Here is a 17,634-nt window from a genome sequence, read left to right as displayed (position 1 = left end):
ACAAAGCCACGGTGTGGGCGAGTGGCGCGGCTTACCTCGCTGACGTGCGAGTCGGTACTATTCGCGGACGTGCGGCGTGGCGGCGTCGCGTGTCGCATGTCGCGCCGGTCGCAACAGTCGCGCGGTCGCATATGTCGCGTGCTAAACACGACTATATTTGGATATCAGTTTACCGACACCCGACATGACACCTAGAGTACAGTAGAGTACACAATTTTTATCGTATTTCTAGGGGTATTCTTTCGTATATTTTTTAAAGGCTTGTTTTAATATTTTCCTTATAGATAGCTTAATTGAACAAAGCTTTTTTTGGATAGAGTCACCTGTATAACATTAAATAGACAGATCGATAAATAATATCCAATGTGTCTACGTAGACCCCAGAGGCTCACTAACGTATTAAATATGTAAATGTATTGTGCCAGACGAGAACAAAGGATAATGTAATAATAACGCGCAAATAAATATATTTCTTACCATCGAACATATTGGTCGATGCTCGCATTTTCCGCGTTGTTCAGTTATTTCAAAGCAAATATTTTCCGATGGCGGCAATACCCAGAACAATACTGGTAAATACATCCAGAAGACCAAGAGTTACGCACTACTATTGTTTTATTCATTTACAAATCATTGTTTTTTTTTTTTGTGAAATGCGAGGCGATTGTAAGAAGCAATTAAAACAGAATAAATAAAGCTGCAGCAAGGCCCATCTGTGACGAGAATCATGAGACATGTGGCGCGCAGAAACATGATGTCCTTTGTCATAAAATATGTTTGTATCGTTTGCCAAAACAAATTCCGAACGGTTTGCAATACTGCCCAGTATTGCAAACCGTTCGGAATTGGAACCCACTCGTACTCATTGACCATACCTGATAAACAATAGACACACGATGGTGACAATCTCACAAGCAGCAAGCTATAATGTCAGACTGACAACGTGAACCTTCTGAAAGGTTTGTCGCAGTAATCCTATGAAGTTGAAGTATTTAATATCGGTCGGCCGCATTGCCAGCCGTCAGGCCCGCGGAGGCCCAGCGGCTCCACGCAAGGAATGCGGCTTAATTGCACCGGATTATTGACTGCACTTCTTTCTGCCTTTACTTAATTACAAATACTTTCATTGGGAATTTAGAGCTGGCCGAGTATTTAATAACACTAGCTTCTGTCTTTTGCTTCACCGCTTCATATCTATGTTCTCTTATGAGATCCATGTGTAATTTCAGTTCTTCATACAAACTCAGAACTTTCTCTTCTTTTCTAGATTTTCAAATTGTAGTGTAGACAACAATGTTTCTATCGAAATATCACTAACATCCGAATTTATTAGTATAGTGGTGTTACATTAAGGAGGTCGATTACTTGAATTCCGGCTCATTAAGCACTCCGTAATCACTTTCTAATGCGACACTCTTTGTACTGTAATGATGCTCATTCAAATAATTGCTTATATTTAATTGTATGACTAAGTATTTTGCTATTGCAGCAATACCTAAGTAGTTACAGTTATTGTAATCGCGCGCGGAAATTCTCAATTCTTGTGTAAACACAAAAACTCCGGCGGATGTATGAACAGCACTTATTTATTTACATTGTAGACTCCAGTCATATCAGGCGTAGTTTATTATTATGTGCATATCTTAGATCTAGTACTTGTAGTATTTACACTAACGCCGGTCAGCCCCGGATCTAGGGGGGGGCAAGCCGGGGCCTATGCCCCGGGCGGCAAATTCAGGGGGCGGCAAAATCAGGTGGCTGCCAATTCAAACTTCACAGTCCAATGGTGCAGGGTGTGCGAACAACCCGGGCGCCTCGGTCTCAGGGGCGCCGCGGGACGCCCCACCACCAGGAAATTTCGATGAAATTACACCCGTTTGATAAGGAAGTTCCACATTGTATAATGATACTGACAAGCAAAGTTTCTAAAAAAGTCGCCTTCGCTTTGTTTGATTGATCATTTTGATTATTTTTCACTTTTAACATCCTATAACTAAGTGAAAAAATTCTCGCTCGCTACGCTCGCAACTAAATGACGGTGTGTGTGCTATCTTTCTGATTTTTTATTATTTTTATTGAAGCACCGAATCAACGAACACAAACGGCACTCGCTCTAATCACGGTTTTTTTTACACGCTTTTTATTAGCTTCACCTGTATGTTTGTAATTATTTGTACATAATTCCCAGTGTAATTTACGAGTCTTCAAACAAATAATTTAAAAAAGTTCGCGCTCGCTACGCTCGCGACTACTTGTTGCTTTACAATATCCTTAATCAGGTACTTTTGTGTCGTAGGCTCAAAAAAATTCGTGCTCGCTTCGCTCGCGCAATTTTGTAAGTACATACGTTGACTGTCTAATTTCATAAGTCAAATCCACGTTGTCTTATCATTTATAAGTCAAATGTAGCAAAAAAAAATATTCATGGAGTCCTCAAAAACAAAAAAACTTTGTGCTTCCGACTGCTTGTTACTTTCCAGCCTTTTTAAAACTTATTAACTTTTTGTGTCCCAAATTAAAAAAATTGCGTGCTCGCTTCGCTCGCGCTAATTTTTCCAATTCTTGTATGTGCTACTCAAAATTTTTCAATAGGTACATAGGTGGCGCTTGGGTGATGATTGCACCCAGGCCCTACATGAGCTAGGGACGGCCCTGCCCGCCTACATATTGGTAGCTGTAATTATATGGATGATGAAGGTGAAAATAAACCTAAGTAGGTAGGGGGGGGGGGCGGCATTTTTCAGTTTTTGCCCCGCCTAAAAAAAATTGAAGATCCGGGGCTGACGCCGGTAAAGAGGTCGGCCGGTGCAAGGACGCCTCATTCACGATTATGTGATACACTTGATAATATTCGTACAGAAGATCTACTTACACAGATTTACTTAGCAGAATAAGTCGGCTATGTCTCTGAAAACTGCTGCTGGACACTAACCGATTAACATAATATTCCCCTAACGCCTGAAAACCAATACAATGAAGACATTCACTCCAATCCAATAGCTTAAGTATAAAGCGAGAATTAAAACTTGCTTGTCGCACACCTTCTGCGTTGGCCTTCTTTGTGACAGCCGTAAGTGAATGAGAGCAGTTGTTCACACGCCTGTGAGGCGTAAAAAGTGAGACTCACAGTCTGGCCGGCGCCGCCTGTCGCCCACCGGGCTACCGGAGACCAGCCCGGGGAGACTCGATGCCCTCCACTGATTTGAGGCTTCAGGCCTATGGGTATTCAATTCACTTTAAATTAGGACCATTCTAATATTAAATTAAAGGTAACAAAGATCGGCACTCAGTGAACAAGTGGAATATGAAAACTGGCAGGTCTTAATCAGTTCAGCCAGAAACCACTTAATGTTAATTGACGCAGCGGCCAGGGCGTTGTACGCGCGCATCGCGACTGCAAATGTACTGCAAGACTTACATCATCTCATTTTCAAGGTACCTAAGTATCTTCAAATGTTGTAAGTAACTACTTCATAATTAATACATGACCTTGAACAGATGACGGAGTCCAAACGTAGCTCTTCCCCGGGGAGTGTTTAGCATCACCAGTAAAGTCGACGGTCATCCCGGAATGGCCCATAAAGCGCCCGGGATCGGCCATCGCGCATAATATTCTGCCCGTCCACCGATACAATATAATATCACTTCGATATCATGGTGCCCTAGTTCTAACTTGATTGAAAGTTTATAGATAAAAGTTGTGGCGTTTGCACTTTTTCGGCGATCCAGAGTAAGATATGTACTACAGTTTAGTTCAGGGTTTACCTACTTACTGACCTGTAGATAATCATAGCATAAAACTTTTATGCTAGTAGGTGGACTCCCTTAATTGTATCGTTTGAGGAAAATAAGAGAGATGAGAAAATTATGGAAAATGATATAAGTAATCAATCATGAATACAGTATTAGCATAACACATTCAGACATAAAACTCGTAACCCTGTTTACGTTGAGCGTGTACTTCTATATTTTCCATTCGTTTATGTTAACATAAATAAGCAATATGTTCATACACGCGTCTGTAATAAGATATGATATAAATAAACAGATAAATCTGATATGATTAGTTTCATTTCTATCTGCCGTGTGATTGACGCGAGCGATGCTCTTGCCAAATCCATAAAAGTATTGGTTTGAGGCCGCGGTCGGTCCGCGCCGACGCCGGCGCTTCCCGGGACCGGTAACCGGACCGGGCGCCGCAACACGATCCCACACATTATGTTCACATGACGGCTGAGCCCGCCTTCCGGATTGCTCACTAATTACTTCATTTAGAACATTGCACGGAAATTATCAATAATACGTGAAAAGCGCTTATCCTTATTTTATGCCTTCCTGACAATCTATAAATGAATTGTATATATTTATAACGCAGCTTATAATACTTGTTACTTGAAGCAAGTCAACTGCTTCGCAGCAGCGGCCCGTGATAAGTAAGTCAAGCTTGATTGATTGATTGATTCAAAATGCGATTACAGATTTTATGGAAAGCACATTTTAATATATTCCCACACTAAACAACTAAACATATTATTTTATTCAATCTGCAATGCTTCTGCTTTAGAAGCATGGCTCGAAAATGATTGATTCATTTTGGAATTTTTTTTTGTTCATCGAATGCTTTTATGCAAAATCGACCCGTCCCTGTATTATTTTAAGCCTTAAAACAGCATTATGAATAGTAAATCGGAATTGTGTATTCCCTGTGTGCAGGAATAGCTCGCTAATGCGTCGGAATTGGCGTGCATTCGTGCAGAGTGGTTGCGATGTCGGCTGACTGCATCTCGTGCATTGTTTAGGTGCGGAGCCGGCGGCGCGCGGGTAATCCGTGCGGATCCGCGCGGATGCGGCCGGATTACCGCGACGCCGCCGGACCGATCGATCCGACCTGACGCAGATAGAACTGCAAAAGTTCCGAAATGAATATTGTTTATCACTGCTTCGCAAGCCGGCAGAGGGTTTACAAAACAACACTCTTCTTAATGTTACCCACCTCGTTTTATTCTGTAAGGTATGACTGCGATATTATGTAGAGGTACTGTAATCGTTTACACATGGACCAATAATTTCTAAGAATCTTGTATCTTTGTATGCTTTTATAAACACCAATAGAATAGTATCTGTATCCTACTAGGTATTCACAACAGCCAGTCAGTTCACATTCTTGGAATAATAACCTGTAGCTAAACATAAACAAAGCCGCAGGAATCTGATGAAGGCGAGGACAATCTCATTTTATGTTTACACAACACCGACTGGGGAAGGTATTTATTTCGCCTATGATCGTAGGGTACTCTTTGACCATGACGAATCCATAGCTATAAATGTTGGAATCATGTTGTCTGTCAAGGATAAGGCCGTGAGTGAGTAGGTAAGTAGGTAGCCGGCAGTCGTAAACCCATTCCCACAGAGATACACATCTAAATGTAACGCAGTTGCCGAGCCGCCGCCGGTAATCGACTGATTGACGAGGCGTCGCTACGAGGCGTCGCGGCGAGGCGCCTCGCGTGCCACGGACGTGAACTTGAGACGCGAGGCACAAGGTCGCCCCGATATCTAAAGCATCGATCTGTTCGATAAGGATCTGCGTGTCGCACCGCATTGTTTCTAGTTTGTCGAGTGCGCCTTCCTGTGCTCTTATGGCGTCGCTGCAAAATATCAATGAATTATGCACGCTCAAATAAGTTATCAGATAGACAATTAAATTCAATGAATGATTACAAGAGCAACAGCCTACTAGCCGATATTAGCCCTGTGTAATATCACGGTCCCGATCTAACACAGCTACAAATAAATCTAGATTGTCCTAGTTCAAACATCGGTGTAGGCACAAAGGCCTATTGGTTGAGTACAGTCGGCGCACTAAATCAATTAGATGGTCGTTTGTTCAGCCGCTGGCACTACAAACATGTGACAATTAGCCACGCGCCTGTGGATGAGCGGAAGTCGACGTGCTCTATTAAATATGTGTGCGACCTCCGGCGACCTCGGGCGCTGGCCGGCTGCCGCGGTCACGGGTAGCCGCGGTGTCAAGATCAAAGGCTATTGTTTGTGTACTTGTCCGAGGTGAAAGTTGAACTGCTGCTTACAGTTAATTCACTTTAAAGTAATTGATATGATGATGTGTTAGTTCGGGAGACATTGATATGTATCAACTGCTCTTAACTCTGACAAGTGACAATATTGTTACAATGGCCTATCTACGTATGTAATATTTAAGTACATATATTACCTAATATTAATGTATAAGATACTAAGGTACTCTAAAAATAGAAAATCATGTATTAGTTTTGTTCGGAAATGGACTGGCATACACAGTAAACATGCTCCGAACACTAGCTTAAATAATAGAGCAGCTCGTACAGAAATGTACTCAGACATAGAATATTATATGACTTTCATATCAGCGAGTTCCCAAAGTGCCGCCGACACACCTACACATTACTTATGTCAGAAAGTATATCTGCTTATAGTTGTGTACTTTATATACTTATTACTTACACACCATGTATAACACGGAGATAGGCTATAAAAAATAGGAAGTCAAATGACTTCATGTTTTCTTGCGCAAATACATACCTATTACGTGTAAGAATAGATAGAATAATATAGATACACTTTTTCGGTAAGCAATTTTATTAAATAAATTCAAAGAGGAAAAAAATTTTGGCTTGTGCGTGACTTTTAGAGAACACCTTGAGAGTAATTGAAGTGCGTTGTCGGAAACTATTGTCTGCAGGAACACTGAACCGCCACATAAATCTTAGTTTACAACAGTTCGCTCCGAGTCGAGGGGAAACGATTAGCCGAATTACTAACAGATAACTTACAGCTGTGATGAATTGTTGCTCGCCACTTGATTCATTGCACGCAACGATATTGCTGACACTACGATACGATAACACTGCTCACTTGGTGTACCTTCATGACTTAGGCTGTTACATGTCAGCATAACGACCATACAACGTGGTGAGAATCTCTTAATTATAGGTATCCTAAGTGCTCAAAATGTTGACAATAAAAACATCAAGCAGTCTTAATGAATCGCTGCAAAACAAGAAGCTGTAAACCTTTCAGAAATAAAACGCGATCAAAAACATTGTTCCTCATTGTAACAATTGATTGAACTCGTTCGCGGAATTACCCAAACTGTTGTTTATGAGCTTCATCTGCCGACGAGACGCGGATTACACCTAACTTATGGTTCAATGAATAATGTTCCATTAGCGATACGAACAACTAACTCTCTTATTTTACTTACTTCATTAATGTATTTGTTCGACGAATCGTGAATACGTGAATAGTGTCAAACGGTGAAACTTCTTCAATAAATATAAGATGGAATAACAAACGGAGCATAGCTCGCGTTGCTCTTCTTTCAACAGAACATATTGAAGTAGCAGACTGCAAATATTTAAACGAATGAAGATGAAGCCGCGTGTCCTCGGAGACAGTGTCGCCGCCCAGTTAATGTCATGGATTAATAACATTTTTATTTCGACACTTAATGCCACCCCTATTAATTTCGTACACGGCAATATGACCCTTACTGGCGTGCAATAGAGATATTTGTCGCGTGTAGGTGTTGTATGAGAAAGTATCGGATTGTGGCAGTAATCAAGGATCATTAATCGCGTTTAGTTGGAAGGGCGGCGCGTGCGGCGATGTGCGAGCGGTCGTTCACTTGGCGTTACAAGTTGGCCGACTTGCCTCACAAATTATTGTTTGATTCGGTGCGATTCTGAGTAAATACCAGACTATTGAATCGACACTGATCTCCGGAATACGCAACCAACTGAATGAAGACGTTCCTAGCAACTACAGTGATACCTACTGAACGACACAAGCACTCAGCATTTATAGCTGCTACAAAATAAAAGTTTATCCGCCATCATACAAACTAGATTGGGTTGCAATGATCCGTATTAGCCTTGTTGTGACTGCACTTTTGTTTTTGTTTTAAGACTTAACGAAGTAAAAATAATTTTATATGCATGATGCAATATGAGACATTTTTAAGTTCTTCTAGATTTACAGTAAACTTTTATCCAGTTTAGGACTAGGAGATACTAGGTGATATGAAATTACATACGGGTTTAACTTGTTAGAAAGGTCTGAATCATGAATTTCTTGTAATACTTAGTCAATAACAAATTGTAAGTAGATCGTAACCTTACCTATCGAACAACTAAGTTTCTAAAGCTGGGCCGTGCTATTTCAATAACGCGTTGAAATGATTACACGTTGTTATATTATATTAACGTCACGGCATAATGTAGTACTCTATTTATACTACTAGAATTTATATTAATTTAAATGAATGTTGAAACCGCTGCAGAACAAGACCAGACAAACAAACAGTTTAATAATGTAAATACAAAGTGTTCCACATTGATTCATCTATTCTAAATGATCGACTTATGTAGTAGATCGTGTGCAACTGTAGCGTGCTGGAGGTAAATCACTTATTTATTATAATAATATTATAATGTGTTCGCGCCGGGAATAGCTCCCGTTTGTTTACTGCGCGGCTCGACTCCACGACTCCACTCACTCAACTCATTCAATTGAACTGTGCCAACTTGTTATTTAGCGTCAACAACATCGGTAAATAATACTATTTTGTGTTACCTAGTTTATCTAAACGTTCGTAAATAAACGATAAAATAATAAGTGTTTCCGCATTTGCCACATCTGTCGGTGTATAAAACTGAAATTTTCAGCTGCATTGTATAATTCCTTTTTGTAACAAAACACAAAAGAGAATGGTTATTGAATATCGAATGTATGTCACAAACAAAAAAGAAACAAATTAAACAGTACCCTTATATCGAATGTGTCATAAAAGGAAAACAAAAGCTACTTTTGTTTACTTTCATAGAGGAACAAGAATCACCTTAATTGTTCTCTTAATATCGTCCTCCAGCCAGATGTTTCATAAGAAACACAACATTCCTTCTGTAAAATCTAGATGCATATTCTACAGATTAAGGTTTTACTTAGAAATTATTCGCTAATATGCATTACGTGGAGGGCTCTTTGATCGCGTTAATTGATCAAACAAGCCCTCTGTCGATAATCGAATCACTGCCCTTTGTACAAATAGTTGGGCAAAAATCAATTATACTTAAGTATTTTGTTATGCACCTGTGTACTTTGTGCTCGTAATGCAACGATTTCAATAACACTTTCCTATTATTTATTGCATTGCTTAAGACACAAGTAATGTACAAAGCAACGTGTATTTTTTGCACAAAACATGATTTTAACACACAACAGGCCTGACGAAGGCGTGGCGAGGCTGTGCCTAGCCGAGTATAGCTAGGTCTGGCTAGCGTCGGAACTTGTTCTGGCTGTAAGTTTAATTATTTACTGGCAACCCGCAGTACTGCGGCCGCAAGGGTCGCATTACCAGACTAGTTTAATTTTATGAGCTCACGTAAATACTATAAAGTTAGCCCTACAGGGTGGCCGACAATATTTACAGCCAGTATATAACGACACTTCTCTCTTTTTCTTTTCACCCTAGTTCCCCCGGGACAGGGTGAAAAACTTACAATTTATTGAAGTCGCATCTATGGACAGTAAAATCATTAATGATATTCGCGTGTTGTCACTTCGTGCGCATGCGCAGAGGGCACAATGCGCTCCCACGGGACTGCGCATACGCACTCAAGTTCCTTACATTTATATTTATATTATAAATAACATTGTTAATATTCATAGTAGCACCCGGGACCACGGCCAGTGCATTTAGTTGCACGCCATAAACATTTCTACATTGTATAGCCGATGATGTTTCCTACTTTATAAAACCAAGACTCTATCATTCAAGTGCTTAAAATTTTTATTTATTTATTTATTTATATAAAGCATGGAGGACTTACAGCAACATAAAACACATTGTAATTTTGAATGGTAAACGGACGGTTCGCTGTTCATAAAATTCATAAAATAATAAACCATATACAAAACAATAATTTATTAAGTCTACATATGATAAGTTGGAACATTACGTCGAAATCTGTCGCTCAATATTGCGTGGTTATCTTTAGTGTCATGTTAAAGCACCGCAAGTAACCCCCTATCGACACTTCACACACACATTTCTAAGAAACACTACTTATTCATTCTTCTTGTCGATGAGGTCGTCACAATCCGTGCCGTAATCATCCCAGTACACCTTCAGGAGTTTGGCCACCTTGGTGAGGAACCAGGCCAGCATGGCGAGCACAGCGGCCACGTCGAGGTGGCAGCGCTCGGGCAGCGTGAGGCGCAGCGCGGGCGAGCGCAGGTGCGGCGCGCCCTCGCTGCGCACCACCAGCTCCACCCAGTACAGCAGCTCCTGGCTCGCGGGCACCAGCGGCCTCTGCAGTATTTGCGACACCGCCTTCACGTTGCCTCGGTAGCTGTCAACACAAACGAACTGGCTACAATATTCTGCATTCCCGACAAAGCTTCACTGAAACTGGATAAATTATCAATTAACTTAAGGATTAAAGGTTTAAGATAATGGAGCAATTGCGGCTTGTTACTTTATTCAACGTTCAGTTCGAAGTAAGATTAATTACTTCTGCGAATCCACCGATAACAATCTTAAAAGTTGAAGATTTGGTAAACGCTTTTAAACTGAGGTACATATTTAATTTTGCTTACAAATATATATCAAGCTTAAAATGTTACGAGTGACATCTAAATTGAGAATCATACTACTTTATAATGTCAGCTTTATTTTCTGCTCGAGTTAATTTATTGAATTGAGCGAATAAGCCGGTGAACATATAAATCATGGCTTGGCACTACGTTACCTCACATCCGCTAAATGGCCGCATAATCCGCGACGGCATTGATATTTATTAAGAAAAATAAAATAATAATATAGCTCTCTGGAGAACCTCTGGAGCTGAACAAAGAAGTGTTGATTCAGTTATTAAAAACGTCCGCAGGGAAATAAGCCGGCGGACTGCGATGTACATTTCAGCTGTAGTATAAATCACAGCTAAAAATATTCTAAGGCGTATTTCTTGTAGGTACTTACAGCTAAAATATGTGTATGAGGAATGCGCACAGTACTGCTAATGGCCATTTAACTATTATAGCTTTTGTAATGATTCGTTGATTCTGATTATTTCTTGAATTGCATATGGTATGTGTGTCGATACACATACCTGTAATTACTGAGTATTTCATTGACCGCCTCCTTGAGCCGGTACCCGATCATGTCGGAGAGCGGCACCCGGAGTCCTCGCCCCCTGGACACCACCAGATCCATGGTGAGGAACTGGTCTTCCTTGAGAGGCAGCCCGATGAGTGGCACGCCGTGGTACATCGCCTCCATGTACGCCAGGAAGCCGCCATGACTGATCAGCATTACGGTCTTTGGGTGACCTAAACATGATACAAACATACGTTTCATTTTGCGATGAGGTTTTCTATCCACACGTAACAGTCATGGATTTATGACCCCAGATGATGATATGTTTTTTGTAGAAAGAAAAATATTCCTCTACTTGAGTAAACAGAGGCTCGCTCGGCAAACCTTAAGTCGTTGTAACTCACTGAGCAGAGCGAGATGCGGCACTCGCTCCAGCAGGTGCACATTCCCGGGCACGTGGGGGAGCTGCCCGCGGTGGCGCCACACCACGGTCTGCTCCAGCTGCCGGAACACGCGCAGCAGCTCCTGCGTCGTCTCCGGCGGCAGCTGCTCGCTCACTGCCCCGCCCAGGTTCACGTAGATCACGCCGTGCTGAGCATCCTCCACTATAGCTTGTAACTTCTGCAATTTCACCAACATCAAGGGTACATTAGACCCCTCCATCTGAGTTTCGACACCTAATGAAACTGTGCTTCCATGGCCAGGAAAAGGTAGATCGCATATTGATTAGAGTAGGTAGCATGCGTGCCGCGGTCACGTTCTGGTTATGACTCCGTTCTTATTGTTGTTTTCAAGGTAAAAACTTATACGCAAATGCATTTCATATTGTGCCTTACATAATGAACGCTTATCAAGAACTATTTATGTATAAACGTGGAGTTTTTTAACAATTCCCAGTTCGGACATCACGCGAAGGCTCGTATTATGTAAATATCGATCGTTTTTACATAAATATTCATGTTTCCGTCCGAGTAACTTTTACATAAACAAAGGCTAAATGAAGCGAATAGCTTTATTTAAATTTACTGTTTCTTTGACTTTGAATTCATCAGGTTGTTCATCTTGGTATTATTTGTAGAAAATATTCAAAATGTTCTCGGTATAGCAAGCGCTACAAGGTTGGTAACTACATAAATACAAGCTGCAAGAATAATGTTTGAATGCCAACAACATACGTTACCTACTCAGTGCACACATTATCTGGTAACCAGTTGCTTAACACAACTAATTTGATTATTTTATATTAAGATCAGAACGGTGTTCTTGTGTACATACATCAGGCAATCAGCGAGTAATAAGAACAACGCGAGGACAGTCGAGCCCGCGCCGGCAATGCTTGCTGTCTGGACTTTATCCCTTACATTTGAGAGATACACATCATATTTATGCAAGAACATTTCAATTGATTCTGAAATAGAAGTTAAATCGTATCTGGTTTAAACGTCAGTAATATAAGTTTACGACGGCGTTAGTGTAGTTGCTCACTGAACCATAAAATGGTCGGGTTCTGTAACGAAACGGGGTCACGGGCTATCCCATCAATTGAATTTATGTTATTTATTCCTTTGAGGAGTATGAGTGTGCAGGTAGCCGCGCCAGGGTTTGCACACGGGCCGTATGTTTCGAGAATTTATACGTACAAAAGCATTGGGCGGTAAAAACTTGAAAAGCCATACGATTGTATCAAAAGTTATATGCTGATCGCTGTTCGCGCCTCAGTGCACTCGCGTGCAGATGCGATATTGGAACATATCGCTGCACACGCAGTTTATTGCATATCTGTCGACGCCACCGCGCGCTGTCGGACGGAGTAAAAAGTGAGATAAAACTGTACCGCCGACACTCCATCAGTGGAGATGACTCGACGTGTATGGGATTATACCGCAGCTCCACTCAATAGTGCACAGATAGCAAGAAGTACCTCACCCATTCATTGTTCAACACCTAGTACTCACTATACTACTTAGTAGTAAGATTACGTTTGTAGTTACATATGTACTTATATGGCTTCAACTCAACATACACACCATTGAGTTCCTCGTACACTTGTTGCTTCGGATAACAATAACTATAGTCTGATTTTTAATTCGAGTCAGTAAAATGACATTTCCAGTGTTGCACAGTTTTAAAAAAATAGGGTCCCAAATAAATAGTCATGTGGAAAATCGAGATTTTTAAATCGAGAATTAAAAGTTAGTCTAGATTACATTCATTTATTTATTTGTACATACATTAAATTTTTTTATTAATATCAAATTGGCTTTATATTAACATAAATATGTAATTTACGGAAATTAAACTGAAAACATGTAATTAAATATTACATAAAATACTGTTGTTATATTTTTTTTTGTTATTGGCAGGACTAAAATCATGACTAAACTTCTAAGTCAATCGATTGTGGAACATCACTATTGTAGTGGGTCACCCTTTTTTGTGAAAGTGACAGTTGCCCCTGTCATTTTACTGACTCGAATTAAAAATCAGACTATACATGGGTGTAAGCTGATAAACTCACAGTCACACTTTAGCTATTTATTTCCATGCGTAAAGGCAATTTAACGTAAAGGGTAAAGGCAACGGATCGGATTATGGAGTTTAGGAAGTAATTACATATGTGCTGTAACAGTAGTAGTTTGAAGAAGACATAGCATAAGGTATAATCCAGTAGCAGAATGAATATTTTATACCTACTACTTAATTTCAACGCTACTACCTACTACTTGAAATCTAACACATTTAGCCCATGACGGGTATCATTAGCAAGTGAAGCAACTGACCTTAGGCAGCGCAAGCTGGGCTCCTTCTAGATGATGAGTGCCGACGTACTTGGCGCTGTGCGGCAGCGGCGCGGCCTGGCCCAGCAGCGGCTGCGAGTTGAGCAGCAGCAGCGCGCCGCCGCGCACCGCCTCCTCGTACGGCGGCGGCGAGCGCCCGCGCCGCTCCATAGCCGGCTGGTACACCTCGTAGTACGCGGGGGCCTCCACGTACTGCGTCATGTAGCTGCCAGGCACGAGGAACAAGATGCTCTCATGTGTGTTTTAAACATTGGTTTTAAATTATACAATGTTCTGTAAATCAAATGACAGCTTGTCTAAGTGTGTAACCGTCTACATGCATACTATGTTAACACTTACTAAACTTAAGTACATAATGATAAATGGTGTCATGAACTCATTCATCAATCATCGCACATTACTTGTATTATTATAAGAGCGCAGCAGTCCGCGCCACTCGCGGCCACTGCGCAGGCTAATAAGCAGATGCACAATGTCATTCTCATTATGCCGTCTGCATATGCAATGCCAATTTAAATGTCATGTGTGGCACTTGTTGCCAATTACTTGCAGGTCAGCGTCCTGAGCCGCTTACTTCGGCACTTCGTTGCAGTTCTCGAGGCCATCAATTCCTCGTCAGCACACAATTGATACGTAGTACTCAGTACACTTACATAGCGCCAGTTATTGTCCCACTGCAAGACAAAGACCTCTTCACTCGCAAACAACGAATGTTTACCAAATGAAGTAAACTATCGTCGACGGCGGATTCAGTGACAAATGGTTCATTTTTCAACATTAATTGCGAAGGATGACTAAATTGGGGGCAATAACACAGCAGCTAGTACTGATACACTCGTGTCTCGCTTATATATATCTAACATCTAGGTATTTATATCTCTCAGCAACAAGGCAACAATTCCGAACGAGATACTATTTTTTTCTCCAAAATCCAATTTAACTTTTGTTTCTGGTGGGAATTTCTAAAGTGTTCGCGCGTCAACACAAGCTCCGTCACTACAATTGCAGTATCTATATGTTATGATGCTCGAGTTGGATATAAAGTCTTAGGTCTATATACCCACTATACCCAGGTGGAGAGATACGCCTGTCTCGCGATCCTGTACAGGCGGTCGGGCACGCTGGGCGGCATGGCGGGCAGGGAGCGGGCCATGGGGTCCACGAAGTACGTGGGGCTGGTGGGCTCGTGCACCAGCTGCACGTTCAGCCAGCACGCGTCCACCGCGCTGTACCACACCAGCGGACACTCGAACACAGCGGCTAGCCTGAGGACATCAAGTAGTACCCTCACAGACATTCCACTGTGCTGGAACATTGTAATGCTATACAATAAACCAGTTTAGACGTAATCCTACTTATATTATAAATGTGAAAGTTTGTGAGAATGTATGGATGTATGTTTGTTATTCAATCACGCAAAAACGCTAATTTGATTGAAATTTGGTATGTAGATAGGTGATTAACACATAGGCTACTTTTTATCAACACACCACGCGGGCGAAGCCGCTGGCGGAAGCTAGTACAGGTATAATTAGAGCTGCGCGCGTTTCATTACACTTGAGTCTTCGCATTATGATCGCTGTATCGATACTCCGGCCGCCATTGTCCCGCTCTCTCGACACTGAGATTTTGATTGGCAGAGCTGATCGATAACATGACAAAAGATTGTATTTGGCCATATTATCAGCATTGTTCTTTTATAATATCAGACCGGGGAACATTTGAAAACATTTCATCAGATGACTTTGAATAGAATTTTAGTAAAATAAATGACTTATTTGATTTTCTTGTAGTTAATGACAATGTGATGTTCTAAAGGCATTGACTGTCTGCATGGTTAGTGCACTGCAGCTATACAAACAATCCAGGCTGTAACGCCTAGCACAGATGACTCACGGCGCCAGCAGTCCGCTGTAGTACCACTCGGCGAGCACGAGGTCGTACTGGTGCGCGGGGTCGGCCAGCAGCGCCTGCACGCGCGGGTGCCGCAGCGCGCGCTGTGCTGTGCGCGCGCCCGCCTGCAGCACGCGCGGGGACTGCAGCCACGGCAGCTCGGACACCCAGGAGACGCTGTCCTGTTCTACAGTCACAGACCCTCGTCAGCATCCATTTAGTGCTACTTACTCAATATTTTGGCCTTAAATATACGTTGTACCCACCCGTGTCATGTTCGGTGACAGAGCTAATGTCGAGCACCGCGAGCCGCTCCGCAGCCTTCACTCTAGTAAATGTCGTTATGTACGTCACCTGCAATGAAACATAGTCAACGTTGGTTCATTTAGTTCTTTCTAATGTCTTATATTGATCATTAAAGACTTTTGCCAATGCGTTTTTGAAGCTTAACTGTGCCCCGTGATATAGCACCCCTATTTGACCAATTAAATTGGTCACAAAAAAACAGACACAGCTTCAGTGTGGCGCTTCATAAGCCTTGTTAGTTCAGTGTCGGACTGTCCTCGACCTTCAGCGGCCTTGCATTGAGCTTACACCAATTACTTCACAACTGTGGCTAACACAACAACGGTAAACAAAGAAAACTGACTACTGAAAAGATTTGAATTAAAGAGATTGATTTTAATCTGATTGGTTAAATATTTATCCACAGTCTCGGTTCTATTTTGGATATGATGACAGCTACATACATTATGTCCTCCATGGAGCAGAGTGTTGACGAGGTGGTCTCCGAGCAGCGTGTGACTGCGGCTGGCCACGGGGAACACGACCAGCACCCGCGCGCATGCGCACAGCTGCGCCAGCGCACACAACACTACCGCGGGGGTGAACCACTTCATGTCTTATAAAAGCAGCTTTGGCACAGACCCTTTGTCATCGAGCTAAACTTTAGTATGCAGAGTTTTATCGTTTTGACACTATAACTACTGGATTATAAGGTATTCGGAACTTGACGTAATGTGTGTCAGTGGTGTGGTTGCGTGCCTGATAACAGCTGAGTACTGGCGGTGGACACCTCAGCTGAGCTGCACGAGCTGTGTGTATCTATGGCTTATCTTATCACGTGACTCACTTGCTTTACAGCAAACACAATACTAAAAGTAGGTATTTATTTTGTATTCATGCTGATAACTTAAGTCAACACTATCAATTCCTTGATTGTGTAATCGATAAGAAATGCAAATAATTCGACAATGACTCAGGTGTAAAGATTTTCCTTATTGCATTTTTATTTTGGCTGTCGGTAAGTATTAAGAATTCATAGTGAGTCTCTTTCTTTGTCTAAATCTTATGACCCACACAATGGAACACCCATATTGTGGTCGAGTTACGCGGAGATAACACGCGGCCAAGTTATCTACGGCCAACGATAACTGTGTAGCCTGAATCACTACTGATAACACAGATGACTGATCAGTCGTGGGAGTTCTTAGCCGGCTTATCAGTCACTGATAACCAAGGCGAGGTGCTATCGTGAATTATCGGTAGGATTCCCCAACACTTTGTTTACTCACAAACTCACGAACTCCTATGATTTAAAACACATTTATTTCATAGTTTTGATTACTATAACTATTAGAAGCAAATATACAAATCACATTCAAAGCTGCATCATCACTTTGAAGTAGATGATCGGTTTCATCAGACTAGGTATTAAATCTGCCAGTTTCGCTTAAGTTAGGATTCCACTTTGCTGTTTTTTTCTGTTTCAGCAAGTTTCTTTAAAGT

The 17,634-nt window shown here is 41.6% G+C and overlaps 1 protein-coding gene across 1 annotated transcript; it reads right to left on the bottom strand.

Annotated features, from left to right (window-relative positions):
* Positions 1-9,967: 9,967 nt before the first annotated feature.
* On the bottom strand, positions 9,968-17,303 carry LOC110379494 (UDP-glucosyltransferase 2). The gene is made up of 8 exons (XM_021339186.3): positions 16,596-17,303; positions 16,113-16,200; positions 15,850-16,033; positions 15,018-15,218; positions 13,936-14,158; positions 11,560-11,776; positions 11,169-11,388; positions 9,968-10,409 (listed from the first exon to the last, which is right to left on the bottom strand). The coding sequence occupies exons 1-8, from the start codon at positions 16,743-16,745 to the stop codon at positions 10,124-10,126; spliced, it is 1,569 nt and encodes a 522-aa protein (XP_021194861.3). The 5' UTR covers positions 16,746-17,303; the 3' UTR covers positions 9,968-10,123.
* Positions 17,304-17,634: the final 331 nt, after the last annotated feature.

The sequence above is a fragment of the Helicoverpa armigera genome, chromosome 9 (assembly GCF_030705265.1).
Source record: "Helicoverpa armigera isolate CAAS_96S chromosome 9, ASM3070526v1, whole genome shotgun sequence".
Taxonomy (NCBI): domain Eukaryota; kingdom Metazoa; phylum Arthropoda; class Insecta; order Lepidoptera; family Noctuidae; genus Helicoverpa; species Helicoverpa armigera.
The sequence above is the reverse complement of the archived record's forward strand: the minus strand, read 5'-3'. Positions and strand labels throughout refer to the sequence as shown.